This window comes from Podarcis vaucheri (genome assembly GCF_965113315.1).
Source record: "Podarcis vaucheri genome assembly, chromosome: 2".
In the NCBI taxonomy this organism is placed as follows: Eukaryota; Metazoa; Chordata; class Lepidosauria; order Squamata; family Lacertidae; genus Podarcis; species Podarcis vaucheri.
Genome location: NC_138760.1, coordinates 133,451,860 through 133,468,986, shown reverse-complemented (window position 1 = coordinate 133,468,986; position 17,127 = coordinate 133,451,860). Strand labels below are relative to the sequence as shown.

At 50.5% G+C, this 17,127-nt stretch overlaps 2 protein-coding genes across 5 annotated transcripts in view; both read left to right on the top strand.

The window, feature by feature from the left end:
- The window catches only part of LOC309525796 (uncharacterized protein), a 123,857-nt gene that overhangs the window by 80,569 nt on the left and 26,161 nt on the right, over window positions 1-17,127 (top strand). Inside the window, exon 1 of one of the 3 annotated variants that reach the window (XM_082211377.1) lies at window positions 2,737-3,190. The exons of 1 other annotated variant lie outside the window; for it this stretch is intronic. The gene's annotated coding sequence lies outside the window, so the exon portion shown is untranslated. Of the gene's footprint in view, window positions 1-2,736; window positions 3,191-6,879; window positions 8,385-17,127 lie in introns of those variants that run through there. One more of the 3 variants, XM_082211378.1, reaches the window with a different exon arrangement.
- The window catches only part of LOC309525805 (uncharacterized protein), a 138,125-nt gene that overhangs the window by 114,726 nt on the left and 6,272 nt on the right, over window positions 1-17,127 (top strand). The window contains exon 3 of one of the 2 annotated variants that reach the window (XM_082211390.1): window positions 13,917-13,959. In XM_082211390.1, coding sequence (XP_082067516.1) covers window positions 13,926-13,959 — 34 coding nt within the window. In that variant the 5' untranslated portion in view covers window positions 13,917-13,925. Of the gene's footprint in view, window positions 1-9,286; window positions 9,308-13,916; window positions 13,960-17,127 lie in introns of those variants that run through there. The other variant, XM_082211391.1, reaches the window with a different exon arrangement.

The following is a 17,127-nucleotide window of genomic DNA, read 5'->3' as shown; positions in this document are numbered from 1 at the left end:
TTTATATACCGTATTTTTCGCTCTATAGGACGCACTTTTTCCCCTTCAAAAATGTGTGTGTGTCCTATGGAGCGAAGACGCCATAGCCCCGCGACCCTCTCCCGGCTGGAGAGGTGACGCGCGGCTATGGCAGGAGCCTCTACAGCCCCGCGGCACCTCTCCAGCTGGGAGAGCACGCGCGGGTCTAAAGAAGCACCCCGCGACCCTCTCCTGGCTGGAGAGGTGACGCGCGGCTATGGCAGGAGCCTCTACAGCCCCGCGTCACCTCTCCAGCCGGGAGAGCACGCGCGGGTCTAAAGAAGCACCCCGCGACCCTCTCCTGGCTGGAGAGGTGACGCGCGGCTATGGCAGGAGCCTCTGCAGCCCCGCGTCACCTCTCCATCCGGGAGAGCGTGTGCGGGGCTAAAGCAGCCCCCCGCGACCCTCTCCTGGCTGGAGAGGTGACGCGCGGCTATGGCAGGAGCCTTTCCGATGCGCCTTTCCGCTGCTCCCTGACCTGCTCTTTGGGGCTGGTGGTGGGCTTTCCCCCGCCAGCCCCAAAGAGCAGGTCGAAAGGAACCTGAAGCCTGGAGAGCGAGAGGGGTCAGTGCACCTCTCACTCTCCAGGCTTCCAAGGTAGCCGCCTGAACGCACCTTCAACGGCACCTTCTTTTAGAGCGGGAAAACAAGAGGGGGAAAGTTCTCCCCCTCTCTGTGCAGCGCCTCCTGCCGCTTCGCTGAAGAGGCGCTGGGCAGAGAGGGGGAGATTTTTTTTTTCTTGTTCTCCCCCCTCTAAAACAAGGTGCGTCCTATTGTCCGGTGCGTCCTATGATGCGAAAAATACGGTACTTACTTATTTATAAGACTTCAGTTATCCCCAGGGTAAAAAATATACATAATTTTTATTAACAGGCCAATCCAATCACATTATTTCCAAATCATATTACTTCCAAATTATACAGCCAAATTTTTAAATTTTGTTGGGGGTACCCAGACATCAAGCTCCGAACGAGGATCAAAACATCACTTCTGTTACTGCTTTTATCAAACAGTTCTATCCAGATCTGTCCAGATAGCCTCTTTACTACTTTCTTCATCTTCTTGTTGTTATCATGTATTCCTTTCTTTGCAATCTCTGGTAGTCTTCACAAGCAGGTTAGGAACAAACAACATCTGCGTGGGTTCTGCACACTCCAAAAGTCATATCTCATAAGGACAGCCGCCATTCCTCCCCTTCTTCAAAGATTTGTCCTTGGTCTGTCCTATTAATTTTCCCAAGCTTGCCGCGTATATCACAAAGGGGCTCTGCCAGGTTATCACATTCAAGCCATCATTCACATTCCAATGACCTTGGTCCTCCTCCTCTCGTCTTTCTTTGACAAGCCTGTCTTAGCAAGACGCCATTAAAAACTGCGTCATAGAATTTTCCTCCGCTCTCCAATATTTACCAGTCCTCTCTTCAATCAATAATTCACTCCACACAACTCTTAAATTCTTGCTTGCGATTAGTAAAAGGCGACGATTCGTCTCTCTGGGGTGGAGGTTTATAAATACTCACATAAGGAAAAGGGAAAAAAAGTTTTTTCCTCCACCCCCCCTTTTTTTCGCTCCACACGTACCAGTCTCATAATGGTGGTTCATCGCTTGATTTATTTGTCTCCTCCCGTCGCTCCAATCAGAGATGCATTAATCAGCAGCCTTATCAGCAGCCAGTGTGGTGTAGTGGTTGAGAGCGGTAGTCTTGTAATCTGGGGAACCGGGTTCGCGTCTCCGCTCCTCCACATGCAGCTGCTGGGTGACCTTGGGCCAGTCACACTTCTGTGAAGTCTCTCAGCCCCACTCACCTCACAGAGTGTTTGTTGTGGGGGAGGAAGGGAAAGGAGAATGTTAGCCGCTTTGAGACTCCTGAAGGGGAGTGAAAGGCGGGATATCAAATCCAAACGCTGCTGCTTCTTCTTCTTCTTCTTCTTCTTCTTCTTCTTCTTCTTCTTCTTTCTCTCGAACTTTGCTTGATGCATGTGCTTCAGCTTCACTCCAATTATATATTTCCAACTGTATTTTCGAGCTGAAGCGAACCAGGGCGCTGATTGGAGACAGCGTCAGGAAGAGCCGAACTCACCGAGGGCTGGTGCCAAATGTCCTGCACCCCCTTCTTTCAAATCCGGGGGTGCATTCTGGACATCACTGGCAAGGCTGACCCCTCCATCTCATGGGGGGGGGGCAGGAAGACTGCATACTTCCCATAGCAGGCTCTTTATTACCTTGTGTGGGTCGGAGAGATGTTATTGTCGGCCATCTTCCAATGCGCCAGCTGGTGGCCCCCCCAGGGTAAAAATAAAGGGGGGGCACATTATCTCCCTGACCTGGGCCTCTGCCTGGCTCTGCAAGGCCCTGACTGCATCCACACTGAAATGGAAAACAGAGCGTGCCTTTCTGCTCCCGGTGACTAACCAAATGCAGCAGCAGGGAGGGAGGGAGGGAGGAGAAGACGGGGGGGGGAATCTACCCGTTTCTGGATGAAATATTACTTTTACCACTAAACCCTGAGCTGGAAAGAGACAAGACCAAAAGAGCAGCCATGCCTGGCCCCAGTCAGCCTCTGGACTCCTCCAGTCCCCTACCAGTCTTCCTGATTCCTGGTTCCACAAGTATTGACAGCTCCTCCTCCTCCTCCCCCCTTGGGTTGGAAGGTCCGTCAATACTGCACTCATTTTACCGGGGGAATCCAGGGGGTGGTGTTTCAACGGGGGGGGGGAGAGGGGCTGGTGTTTGGAGCTGGGCTGGGCTGTCAGGGGGCGAAGCTCAGCCATGCAGCCCTTGCTCCGCAGGCAGAAGGACCCCGGCTGAGGGCTTGGCATGCAGAAGGAGGCCCAGAAGGAGACCCTCCCCCGGCCTCCACTTGCCCAGTTGGGGGGGGCGGGGGCCGGGTCCCCATGGAGCCCCCAGAGCAGGAGGCCAGAGGCAGCGCCGCCCCGTCGCCTTCCCCTCCGGACACAGGGAGGGGCTGCTCTTGGGGACGTAGCTCTAGGGACACGCGCGTCGGGAAAGGAGCCGGAAGTGGCGCTGCCAAACGCGCCGGAAGTGGCCAGACAGGGAAAGGAGGAGGAGGGGCGTCGCTGAAGAGCCCCCCCCCCCGCCGCCGCCGCCGCCCTTTCTATTGCAGACAAGGAGAGCGGACTAATCCGGAGCCAGGGAGGCGGAGGACCAAGAGGTAAAGGGGGAGGGAGAGAAGGGGGGGGACAAAGAGACCCCCCCCAAGGAAAGCGCCCTCCCTGGGGCCCGTCGACAGGGGCCCCGATCCAGGCCCCGACCCAGGGGGGGGGGAGGAAGGGGGGACCCAAGACCTGCAAGATCTCCCGGGCAGCAGCAGCAGCACCGCCAGACTCCCCTTTCTCTTTCCTGGGGGGCCGAGAGATGCTCAGCTGCCCTGCCCCCCCCGGGAGGCCTTGGCGGGAAGGGGAAGGAGGACCCCAAGCAGGGCTGGGGGTGGGGCTGAGGCCCCCATTCTCCCTGGGGTCGTGGGGGGCCTGGCTGGGTCCCCAAGAGACCAGCTGAGCTTGTTCTGGGGATGAGATTTCGTTTGCATGCACACTTCTTCAGATTGGACAGTTTTCTACCTGAAATTTGGGAAACACTTTCTCTTTCCTCGCCATAATATCTCTTTCAAACTCTGAACTTTCAGTCCAAAAACCTCTCCCTTTATCTTGTCCAAATAAGATGATTTGATGGTATTGAAACCAATCCGCCACCACACCTCCCACCTCATCCTGTTTATTCAGTTTTATTTCTTCTTCCAAAAAGTCCAAAAGAGCTCTGTAAGTTGCCCATTGCTTCTTCCGTATTGCATTTTTTTAAAAAAGCTGTTGCTTTTGTGGGTTGGAGCCAAAGAGGTGGTTTTCTTTCCAGCATATTATTATATTTATCCCATACTGTAAAAAGGATTTTCTGAATAACCTGATTCATAGAGCTCTTGTGTGTTTTAGTTTTATCCTGCCATAAATAAGCGTGCCAACCAAACATAGTCTTACGACCTTTGTTATAAGGAAAACCTGCTCCTTTCCCCTTATGGGGTATCCAAGAGCCCATATAGTCCTTAAGTGGATTCCATATAGGTAGGAGAAAATAACAGAGGCCAAGCAGAGAATATGGAGAAGCAAAGTGGCTAGTAAGCATGATCTTTATTGCAACAGTGCCCCCCCCTCACCACAACCAGGAGGGAGATGTGCAAGGCCTTATTTAGTCTTTTCAAATTGCCCACCCAAGACCACCCCCCCAAATATCATACAGAAGGAGACTGTCTACAGCAGGAATAGATCACAGGAGGCGGTCTACAGCAGAAAACCTGTCCTCAAGGATACCTGTTAATGCTCACTAACTGCATTACCTGGGCAGCCTGGCCATTCTTTTGTGATGGTAAATACTTTAGTTCCTGAATCCAGGTCAGAGGCTCACCCTGTTCATCCCTCCTTAAGGCAGTATTTTTATGCACAAAGACAATGGGAAGGCTTCCATTTGCCTTCTTTACTGCAGAGGAATATTTGAGTACATTTCTGAGCACAATTCAAAGTGTTGGTGCTCCCTTGGACAAAACAAAGACACCAACCAGTTATAACTTGGAGCAAAACAGCAGCCTGTAGGCTTGGCCTTTATTGAACTGTTGCAACAGGGTGTTCCCCTCATTTGCAAGAGAGAGGAAAGACAAAGAAAAATGGTGTTCAAAGTCTTATAAAGACTTTTGAAATTCCCCTCCTCTAGGTCAAGCCCACCCCCAGAAACATCATGCATACATCACAGAAAGGAGTGGTTGAGGGAGGAGTTGTGGTGGTAACCTGAGTGTCCTGTCACCTGGCTGGTTCTTCCTTTCCCCCTGCCCATGAGTCACTTCCAGGAGACAAAGGGGAGTTTGCAGTTTCCTGCCCCCAGAGGGAAGATCTGATCATTGTCCTTTGTTTCAGTCGGTGCTGAATCCACTACCATATGCAAGTTCTTTGTGATTGTCTTGATTGTCTTCTGTCTAGGACCATCAGGGTTGGCACAGCAACTGGGCAGGGCTCCTGTGGATGTGCTGGGATGGTGAAGGGATTATGGCTGACCAGAACCAAGCCACCCCCCTTTGATAGTCCTTGTCATATGGAGTAAAATAAAAATGGAACACTGCAAATCCGATGTATGGTTGATTTTTCTATGAATTTATAACAGAAGTGTGGCGTATGTAGTGTGTGAGTGTGAGTGTGTGTGAAGTTTGTACAAACTGAATGATTGGGGTGGGGGGGTTCCTGCTACAGTGCTGACCTTTCAAGCCCTAAACGGCCTCAGTCCTGTATACCTGAAGGAGCGTCTCCACCTCCATCGTTCAACCTGGACACTGAGATCCAGCGCCGAGGGCCTTCTGGCGGTTCCCTCATTGCAAGAAGTGAGGTTACAGGGAACCAGACAGAGTGCCTTCTGGGTAGTGGCGCTTGCCCTGTGGAATGCCCTCCCATCAGATGTCAAGGAAATAAGCAGCTATCTTATTTTTAAAAGACATCTAAAGGCAGCCCTGTTTAAGGAAGTTGTTAATATTTAATGCTGTATTGTTTTTAACACTCGATTGGCAGCCGCCCAGAGTGGCTGGGGAAACTCAGCCTGATGGGCGGGGTATAAATAATAAAATATTATTACTATTATTATTATCACCACTATTATTATTATTATTATTTATTAGGCAGCCAGGCTGAATAGTTGCTGGGGTTGGGGAAGGTGGAGGCAGCCCGGAGGCTGCATCTGAGAGCCCCTGCACCACCTGAAGGCAGCCAGCCGCTCCTCAGCGGATCTCTCAGCGCAAAGCCTCCACTTCGGAGAGATCTCCGCCCTGCTCCTGAACAGGGCTGCCTTCAGAGGTCTTCCAAAAGGTATGTAGTTCTTTCTCTCTTTGACATCTGATATTGGGGGGCGTGTGTTCCACAGAGAGGGTGCCACTACCAAGAAGGCCCTCTGCCTGGTACCCTGTAAATGTGAGGGAACTGCCAGAAGACCCTCAGAAGTGGACCTCAGTGATGATATTTTCTTTTCCTTGTGTTGGATGTTGAAACAAGGTGTGATTGACATGGGCATGTCTGGATCACAGATTTCTGCCCAACACCACTCCTCTTCCGGGACATACCTGTGATGTATTGATGACACTATGATAAATGTGTTGTGGGAACTATTAAAAATTCATGTAATCTTTGTCCTGGACCTTTTCTTTTTTTGCTCTCCTTAGAGATTGAGACCTTTGTTGCACAAATAAATGATCAGCCCTTCTGGCCACTGATTTGCTTCCTCATTGCTTGCCTGCCGTCTCACGTTTTCTGATCAATCCAGCATCCGCAGGGCTAGACTCCAGCAAAGTTGGAAAGCACTTTAAGGTAGGGCACCCCAAGAATTGTTATTTTCACCTGGAAGGAGTTGGGGAGCTGTCAAAACCAAACCCCAGTTTTCCCCATGTGGCAAGACCACCTGGAATAATTTTATATATCCATATGTATCCATATATCCATGTATCTAACTGGTTTTTAATAGCTAAGGCTTCAAGGCTTCAGCAGAACTAAAATGCTTAGATTTTAGAAATCCAAAGCTGACCTCTGTCCCATTTCTCCCCCAGTGTCTTGCTAACATTTGAAGGAAATAATAAATCTGATGTGCTGGCACTTTCCTCCCTTGGAGACAGCTCCTCAGCGGCTGAGTCGGGGGAACTGGAAAAAATAGTTAACCGCAATGTTCTAGCCAGTAGCGGGGGCGGGGGGTTGTCCATGCTTTCAAAATAAGTTTCTTTTCCTCTTTCTTACTGTAAATTGGGGAAAAGGGCAGGCTGACGTACCATCTGAGAAAAAAGCAGAAGCAAGGGCATTCTTTACATGGTCAGGGGAAAAGCTTGCGCTCATTGGTTTGATTTTTGCTGCCATATACGATTATGTCAGGTTTCGGCTGTTTGTGCTGCAGTATAAAACCCCACTCCATAAGGATTTCGCTGCCCAGGCTCTGGAAATTATTCCACTGGGTCATTATTGCTCAGCAATAAAATATAACCTTCTTTTTCTCCACTGCTGTGCCTGTCAATTCTTAGACACAACTTGAGTGGGCCACAGGTATTCTAGATATCCTTGCCACACCCATGACACAGAAGTTGCAGAGTCCGGCCAGCTGCTGGATGTGTCCCAATCCATAAAACAGTGTTGGAGAGGCTGCGTCTAAGACCACATCTTTCCTTTTTGGGGGAGAGAAGATAGTGTTCCCCAGGTGACTGCTCAGTGTCCCAGTGGGGCTGCTTTTGGGGGGGGGAGCACTCTTCTCTGCCCCCCCTCCCTCAAGGCTGGCTCCATCTCTGCCCTTCAAAAAGGATCTTGCAATGCAAACATTGGGGGGAGCCCCCCAGCCCTTCTCCCACCCTTCTGATCCACGGGGAGGGGAGCCCTTCTCTATCTTCCTCTCCCTCCCCAAACCTCCCAATCACGTGGCCCCTCTTCCTCCTCCTCTCCAGGCCTCTTCTCTTCCGAAAATGAGGGAGGAGGCCCTTCCCCTCTAACCTGCCTCTCTCTTAAACAACTTCTTTCCTCTCTGGGAAGCGGAGCTCAGTGACCAAGGGAGAGGAATGTGGGGCAAAAAGGGATTCTTCCCCCTCCCAGGAAACATCATTTCCCTTCCCTCCAAACAAGCTCTTTCAGTTCTTTCCTGAAAAGGTCTCAGGATCCATCCCCGGCAGCGGCACCCCCCCCCCAATCCCTGAAAAGACTCCTCCTGGGGGCAGGAAGGGGGCACAGCCTGCCCCCCTCCTGCCCCCTCTCCACTCCCCGCTATGGGGTGCAGAACTTGCCCCAGGACCCCGCAGGGCAAGTCAGGCCCACATCTCCTCCTCCAGCGACGCCCCCACTCGACTGGCAGCCGCCCAGAGTGGCTGGGGAAACTCAGCCAGATGGGCAGGGTATAAATAATAAATTACTATTACTATTATTATCACTACTATTATTATTATTATTGGTCTGTGGTGCTCAATGTTTAGGCATAGTAAATATTAGGATTTAATTAGAACTTGTGTGTTATAGCGGGGATATGTTATAAGATAGTCTCAGTGTATTTTAGAAGGTATAGGAAGGTCTAGGAAAGGGTGCGCCTGCTTCTGAGCATCAGAAATGAGCGTGGAAAGAGTTAATATCATTAACCTACCGGAATCTGCCCCCACCCTCTGTAACATGGAGCTGTAGTTGGGATTTAATATCAGCTCATGAAAAGTTGGGCACACGACCCGGAAAGCTGCCTGGCTGCCTCCGTCTGAAGGCGGAGATATGCACCACACGCCATAGCCAAATTCGGCTGGACTTGCCATGGGAACGCAGAAGGGGCAACCAAGGAAGGGGGAGACGGCCAAAGAAACCTGCTCTCACACAAGTGTCCCCCCCCCCTGCCAATTCTTTAACATTAGCAAAGCCCAAGTTCAAACACCAGCCCCTATTTAAAAGAGGCCCCCGTAATGACCACACTGGACTGCCCTTTACGGTTGCCATAAGTTACTCTCCAGGGACGCGGGTGGAACTGTGGGTTAAACAACAGAGCCTAGGGCTTGGTGATCGGAAGGTTTTAATCCCCGCGACGGGCTGAGCTCCCATTGCTCGGTCCCTGCTCCTGCCAACCTAGCTGTTCGAAAGCAGGTCAAAGTGCAAGTAGATAAATAGGTACCACTCCAGCGGGAAGGTAAACAGCGTTTCCGTGCGCTGCTCTGGTTTGCCAGAAGCGGCTTAGTCCTGCTGGCCACATGACCCGAAAGCTGTACGCCGGCTTCCTTGGCCAATAAAGCGAGATGAGCACCTCAACCCCAGAGTCGGCCATGACTGGACCTAATGGTCAGGGGTCCCATTAGCTTTAAGTTACTCTCTAAGTCCCAAAAGTGTGTAGCAACTCCAGTCTACTTTGCAGGGCTGTTGTAACAGGGACATCCTACGCCTCGGCCCTGCCTCCCCCCCCATCGGGAAATGGGTGTGAAACCGACCAGACCCCCCCTCTCCCTGCAAGGGATTAAAAGAGATGAAGGGGGAATGTCACCTTCCTGCCCTGGAGGACTTTTTCGGAGGTGGGGGTGGGTCTCTTTCCATGCTGTCTCCGGGGATCCTCTCAGGAAAGAATTGAGAAAATAGAGCTTGTTTGGAAGGAGAATTTGTCTGTCCTGGGAGGGAGGGGCCACTCATTCCTCCCCCCCGGGTCAGTGAGCTCCACGTCCTAGAGAGGCAGGGAGGTTTGGAGGGGGCAAGGGGGAGGGGAGGGGCCTGATCCACATTCCCGGAAGAGGAGCAGCTCTGCTGAGGAGGAGGGAAAAGAGGTGCGAAATATATCTATATATTGGGGGGGGGGAGAGACTGGGGAGTCCATGGAAGGGTTAATGGGGGCGAGAGAGGCTGGGATGGAAACCTCTCCCTCCCCCCCACCGTCTTCCTTCTGGGATGGGGAGAGATTTGGCAGGAAGGCTGAGCCGGCCAGGGGGGGCCCTGGTGAAAGGGGACCCTTGGGGGTGGAGGGAGGAAGGGGAAAAAGTGTGTGTCCCCAGATAAGACTCCCATCATCCCTGGCCATGGAATATGAAGCTGATTTGAAGATTGGTTTCTTCTTTACATATTATTATTATTATTATTATTATTATTATTATTATTATTATATTCAGGTAGACACACCACTGGTTTCATCTTCTTTCTTTTCTTTCCCACAATGGATGGATGTTGTTGTTTAGTCGTTTCGTTGTGTCCGCCTCTTCGTGACCCCATGAACCAGAGCACGCCAGGCACTCCTGTCTTCCACTGCCTCCCGCACTTTGGTCAAACTCATGCTGGTAGCTTCGAGAACACTGTCCAACCATCTCGTCCTCTGTCATCCCCTTCTCCTTGTGCCCTCCATCTTTCCCAACATGAGGGTCTTTTCCAGGGAGTCTTCTCTTCTCATGAGGTGGCCAAAGTACTGCAGCCTCAGCTTCAGGATCTGTCCTTCCAGTGAGCACTCAGGGCTGATTTCCTTCAGAATGGAGAGGTTTGATCTTCTTGCAGTCCATGGGACTCTCAAGAGTCTCCTCCAGCACCAGAAATCTAAAGCATCCATTCTTTGGCGATCAGCCTTCTTGATGGTCCAGCTCTAACTTCCATACATCACTACTGGGAAAACCGTAGCTTTAACTATACGGACCTTTGTTGGCAAGGTGATGTCTCTGCTTTTTAAGATGCTGTCTAGGTTTGCCATCGCCTTTCTCCCAAGGAACAGGCATCTTTTAATTCCGTGGCTGCTGTCACCATCTGCAGTGATCATGGAGCCCAAGAAAGTAAAATCTCTCACTGCCTCCATTTCTTTCCCTTCTATTTGCCAGGAGGTGATGGAACCAGTGGCCATGATCTTCGTTTTTTTGATGTTGAGCTTCAGACCATATTTTGTGCTCTCCTCTTTCACCCTCAATAAAAGGTTCTTTAATTCCTCCTCACTTTCTGCCATCAAGGTTGTGTCATCTGCATATCTGAGGTTGTTGATATTTCTTCCGGCAGTCTTAATTCCGGCTTGGGATTCATCCAGCCTAGCCTTGCCGTACTCCTTTCCCAATTTTGAACCAATCAGTTGTTCCGTATCCAGTTCTAACTGTAGCTTCTTGTCCCACATAGAGATTTCTCAGGAGACAGATGAGGTGATCAGGCACTCCCATTTCTTTAAGAACGTGCCATAGTTTGCTGTGGTCAACACAGTCAAAGGCTTTTGCATAGTCAATGAAGCAGAAGTAGATGTCTTTCTGGAACTCTCTAGCTTTCTCCATTATCCAGCGCATGTTTGCAATTTGGTCTCTGGTTCCTCTGCCTCTTCTAAATCCAGCTTGCACTTCTGGGAGTTCTCGGTCCATATACTGCTTGAGCCTTCCTTGTAGAATTTTAAGCATAACCTTGCTAGCGTGTGAAATGAGTGCAATTGTGCAGTAGTTGGAGCATTCTTTGGCACTGCCTTTCTTTGGGATTGGGATGTAGACTGATCTTCTCCAATCCTCTGGCCACTGCTGAGTTTTCCAAACTTGCTGGCATATTGAGTGTAGCACCTTAACAGCATCATCTTTTAAAATTTTAAACAGTTCAGCTGGAATACCATCACTTCCACTGGCCTTGTTATTTGCAGTGCTTTCTAAGGCCCCTTTGACTTCACTCTCCAGGATGTCTGGCTCAAGGTCAGCAACCGCACTACCTGGGGTGTATGAGACATCCATATCTTTCTGGTATAATTCCTCTGTGTATTCTTGCCACCTCTTCTTGATGTCTTCTGCTTCAGTTAGGTCTTTACCACTTTTGTCCTTTATTATGGTAATCTTTGTACGAAATGTTCCTTTCATATTTCCGATTTTCTTCAACAGCTCTCTGGTTCTTCCCATTCTGTTGCTTTCCTCTATTTCTTTGCATTGCTCGTTTGAGAAGGCCTTCTTGTCTCTCCTTGCTATTCTTTGGAAATCTGCATTCAATTTCTTGTATCTTTCATTATCTCCCTCGCATTTTGCTTGCCTTCTCTCCCCCGCTATTTGTAAGGCCTCGTTGGACAGTCACTTTGCTTTCTTGCATTTCTTTTTCATTGGGATGGTTTTAGTTGCTGCCTCCTGTATAATGTTGCGAGCCTCCATCCATAGTTCTTCAGGCACTCTGTCCAGCAAATCTAAATCCTTAAACCTGTTCCTCACTTCCACTGTGTATTCATAAGGGATTTGGTTTAGATTGTATCTTACCGGCCCAGTGGTTTTTCCTACTTTCTTCAGTTTAAGCTTGAATTTTGCTATAAGAAGCTGATGATCTGAGCCACAGTCAGCTCCAGGTCTTGTTTTTGCTGACTGTATAGAGCTTCTCCATCTTTGGCTGCAGAGAATATAATCAATCTGATTTCGATGTTGCCCATCTGGGGATGTCCATGTGTAGAGTCGTTTCTTGTGTTGTTGGAAAAGCGTGTTTGTGATGACCAGCTTGTTCTCTTGGCAGAACTCTATTAGCCTTTGCCCTGCTTCGTTTTGATCTCCAAGGCCAAACTTGCCAGTTGTTCCTTTTATCTCTTGATTCCCTACTTTAGCATTCCAATCCCCTATAATGAGCAGAACATCCTTCTTTGGTGTCACTTCTATAAGGTCTTGTAAGTCTTCATAGAACTGGTCAATTTCAGTTTCTTCAGCACCAGTAGTTGGTGCATAGACTTGGATTACTGTGATGTTAAAAGGTCTGCCTTGGATTCGTATCGAGATCATTCTATCATTTTTGAGACTGCATCCCAGTACAGCTTTCGCCACTCTTTTGTTGACTATGAGGGCCACTCCATTTCTTTTACGGGTTTCTTGTCCACAGTAGTAGATATGATAGTCATCCGAACTGAATTCGCCCATTCCCGTCCATTTTAGCTCACTGATGCCCAGGATGTCAATATTTATTCTCGCCATCTCATTTTTGACCACATCCAACTTACCCAGGTTCATGGTTCTTACATTCCAGGTTCCTATGCAATATTTTTCTTTACAGCATTGGACTTTCCTTTCGCTTCCATGCATATCCGCAACTGAGCGTCCTTTCGGCTTTGGCCCAGCTGCTTCATCAGCTCTGGATCTACTTGTACTTGTCCTCCGCTCTTCCCCAGTAGCATGTTGGACACCTTCCGACCTGAGGGGCTCATCTTCCAGCGTCATAACTTTTATATGCCTGTTGTCTTTGTCCATGGAGTTTTCTTGGCAGGGATACTGGAGTGGCTTGCCGGTTCCTACTCCAGGTGGATCACGTTTGGTCAAAACTCTCCACTATGACCTGTTCATCTTGGGTGCCCTGCTCGGCATAGTTCATCGCTTCTCTGAGTTCTTCAAGCCCCTTCGCCACGGCAAGGCAGTGATCCATGAAGGGGAATAATATTATAGCATGTTGGTAAAAATATTTTTTTTATATCAAAAACAACAGCCAAGCATACTGAGTTTTAGCGCACATGAAAAACTCAGTACTTAAGCATTTCACCACCTCCACTACCAGCCACTCCTTTGGATTGGCTTCTGCATTCAGGTGCCTATTCTGTACAGTTAAGTGTTAGTGCAGTTGTTGGAACCCAGTGGGATTGGGAAGAGGTTGCCAGCCCTGAAGAGCCTTCAGCGCTTGCCTCAAGTCTGACTTGCACAATTATTACACAAAGACCCCAAGATGTGTGGAGTATTCTGCTCACAAGGTTGCACTTTCGTTTTTACGGCTTCACACTTAGCTACTTGTGCAGATCTCTTCCACTGCAAACCATCTGTTCATTGAACCTCTTGGAACTTAGAATTTAAGGGGTTGATTCTGTGTATATAAATCTGCAAAGGAACAATGGGATTAAGGTTTTCCCTCAACTCTGTATATTTATTTTATAACATTTTTAATGTGAAGAAAAGGCATGTTATCTCTGCAGACAAAATTCACACATTTGAGAATGGCAAAAACAAGCATCTGTGACAATATCTTTTCATTAGAAAAACTTCCCCAAATTATCTTACAGAATTCCCCCACCTCCCGCAGAAGCCGCACGCTCTTTAAAGAGCACGCCGCTCTTGGGGGCTTTTCCCTGAGGAGAGAGAAGGGACTGACTGGCTGCGTCAGTCCCTTCTCCCACCTCGTAAAAAAGCTCGCAGGAGCCGCACGCTCCTTAAAGGGTGTGCAGCTCTTGTGGGCTTTTGCGGGAGGTGGGGAATACTCCCAGAGCTTGTCAGGGCTGGCGGGGGAAGCCCGGGATGAAGGCTCGTTGCTGCCCTGCGGAGGCTTCGCAGGCTACCCCAGAAGCCAGAACAGCTAGAGAGAGTGCTGCGCAGCGCTCCCTCTAGCTGTTTTAGCTTCTGCCTTAGTGGCGCATCGCCTCCGCAGGGCACCGGGGAGCTCTGCTCAGCGCTCCCTTTAAATAATATTTTTTTCTTGAATTCCCCCTCTAGAAACTAGGTGCGCCTTATGATCAGGTGTGCCTTATGGAGCGAAAAATACGGTAGGTAGGAGAAAATAACAGAGGCCAACCAGTGTATATGGCGAAGCAAAGTGGCTAGTAGCCTGATCTTTATTGCAACAGTGTTTCCCCCCCCTCACCACAACCAGGAGGGAGGTGTGCAAGGCCTTAAATAGTCTTTTGAAATTGCCCACCCAAGACCACCCCCCCAAATATCATACAGAAGGAGACTGTCTACAGCAGGAATACATCAGTGTTTCCCAACCTTTTTTGGGCAAAGGCACACTTGTTTCATGAAAAAAATCTCGAGGCACACCACCATTACAGCCCCGTGACGTCAGCGCGCAGCGTCACGCCGGGAGGGACATGAATTGCTAGCAAATTACATAATCACCTCCTTGAGGGCTGGCTCATCTTCTCCGAAGGCAGAACCCCATTAATTAACAGCACAGACTCACACCATAGCCAAGACGAGGGGGGGAAACCTCAGTCATGCACAGTCATGCACATATGGGGGCTAAATGAGGACGAAGACCGGGCAGAGAGCAGGGTTCAAATCACCCCACCTGGCCAGGACAATCCCTGGGTGCTCCCTTGGGCCACTCGCCTGACCCACCTCGCAGGGCTGTTGTTGCGAGGATAACACGGGGAGAACCACGCGCGCCCCCGGGAGCTCCTTGGAGGAGAAAGCGGGCGATGAATGCAATGCACGAAATATATGAGAGGCGACCAGGTTTTGCAGGTGAGGGGCCCCCGCCAGCCTCCGCTTCCAACACCCGGCGCAACAACGCCGAAGTTTCCCCCCGGGCTCGGCTCGGGGAGCAGCGCTGCTACCCCCCGGTTCCCCTTCGCCCTCCCGGCTCTCTCTGCCGCCCACTGGGGACCCCCCTCACCTGCCAAGTCCAGAGCGCCGGTGGAAGTTGCATGCATGCATGCAGGGCGCCGCGTTGCCATTGCATTGCACTGCACTCCATGCAACGCCTGCACGCATGCATTGCCTTGCACGCCCGCCAAGAGGTCTCCCCGCGGTCCGATGCGTCCCCTCCGGCGCGGATGCAGCATTGCAAAAATAAAAAACCCCCGACGCAGCCCTACCTGGGGGGCAGCCTCTGCCTCCGCCGCTCTGCCTCCGCGGGGATCCCCGGGCTCCATCCTGCCGCCCGATCTCCGCGGGGGTGCAGGCAGGCTGCGCGGGGTCTGCGCGGAAGAGCCCCTGCCCGCCCGGCCGCCGCCGCCATGCTCATTCCATGGCCGGGAGAAGAGCGCTTCAAACAAAACGCCCGGCCCGCCAGGCCACGCTGGGAAACGTAGTTCGCGCACCCCGCGCGGGCGCGGAGCCCAAGGGCGAGGGGACTACGGATCCTGGCAGCCCCCGCGCCAGGGACGGAGGGGGAGAGGCCGGGTGCAGGGATGGAGGGACGGGTGGGCGAGCGAGTGAGTGAGTGGCAGCCGCCAAGCCTTGGCTGAGAGCCAGGAAGGGCCTCCCCGGAGGAGGAGGAGGAGGAGCAGGGAGGCGCAGAGAGGGAGGGAGGGAGGGAACCCCAGGGGTCATCTAGTGACGGCGCCCCAATCGAAAATTTGACTTTTAAAAAAAATCTTTCGAATTTTTTAATTTTTCCCGTGGCACACCAGGCAACATCTCGCGGCACACTAGTGTGCCGCGGAACAGTGCATCACAGGAGGCGGTCTACAGCAGAAAACCTGTCCCCAAGGATACCTGTTAATGGTCACTAACTGCATTACCTAGGCAGCCTGGCCATTCTTTTGTGATGGTAAATACAAGATGGCGGCGCGCATAGACGCTGCGGCTTAGTGCTCTCCCTTAGCGTTTTGTTTTGTTTGTTTTGTTTTTATTATTTTTTTTGCTTGGTCTGAGTATGTCTGGCCGGGCAAGAAAGATTTACAGCAGGCAGGAACTTCTGAAGGTCAGGTTACAGTGTGAACAAGCTGTAAGAGCTGATTATTTTCGCCCAGATAACGTTCCTGTGGGAGTAGCCAGGTAAAGTCCAACTGGCAGTTAAAGTCCAACTGACAGTTCAGCTGCTGTAGAGCGCTGGCTTTGGGATGCCATTTGTCTACACGGGATTTGCACCTTCCTGATTGTGAAGAGGACCGAAAATTAATTCAGCCTTGAATAAGCGAATTAAGGAAAGGAGTGGTTTAATGGGAATCTAATAGCCAGTAACCAGATACAAGATATACAAGATGGCAGCGCGCATAGACGCTGTGGCTTAGTGCTCTCCCTCAGCGTTTTTGTTTTGTTTTTTTTTATTATTTTCACTTGGTCTGAGTATGTCTGGTCGGGCAAGAAAGATTTACAGCAGGCAGGAACTTCTGAAGGTCGGGTTACAGTGTGAACAAGCTGTAAGAGCTGATTATTTTCGCCCAGATAACGTTCCTGTGGGAGTAGCCAGGCCACCGGGCTCTCCATGGATTACTATGCCTCCAGGGAGGAGGCGAAGGCGGCGTAGAGACAGGAGGCAAAAGCGGGGTTGTCGGGCTGGCGTCCTGGTAAGATTGCAGAGGAGTCCATCTAAACCACCGCTCCCTAGCATATTTCTTGCTAATGTGAGATCTCTTACCAACAAGATGGACGAATTGAGGCTGCAGGCAGCAAAGAATAGCCTTGTAAAAGATTGCTGCGTTTTATTTGTCATTGAGACATGGCTTCAACCGTCCATACCAGACACAGCTATTCAGTTGGAAGGCTGTGCGGTACATCGTCATGACCGAGGCATGGACTTCGGAAAAACCAAAGGAGGGGGGCTGTGTGTATATGTGAACAAATGCTGGTCCAATAATTCGAAGACTGTGGGCAGTCACTGTTCACCGGATTTGGAATATGTGGCTGTTAAATGTAGACCAGCCTATCTCCCTAGGGAGTTCACAGCTGTTATGTTAACTGGTGTGTACGTGCCACCAGATGCCAATGCCAACTTGGCTTTGGGATGCCTGCAGGACCTTATCAGCAGCCAGCAAGACAAGTATCCTGAAGCTGTGCACATCATTGCGGGAGACTTCAACCATGTTGAACTTAAAACAGTGCTCCCAACGCTCTATCAGCATGTGAAATGTCCCACAAGAGGGGACAAGACACTGGATAAAGTTTATTCGAATGTAAATCACGGCTATAGGGCTTTACAGCTGCCACACTTGGGCCAGTCCGACCATATGTCTCTGTTCCTGGTACCAGCATATATCCCACTCAGG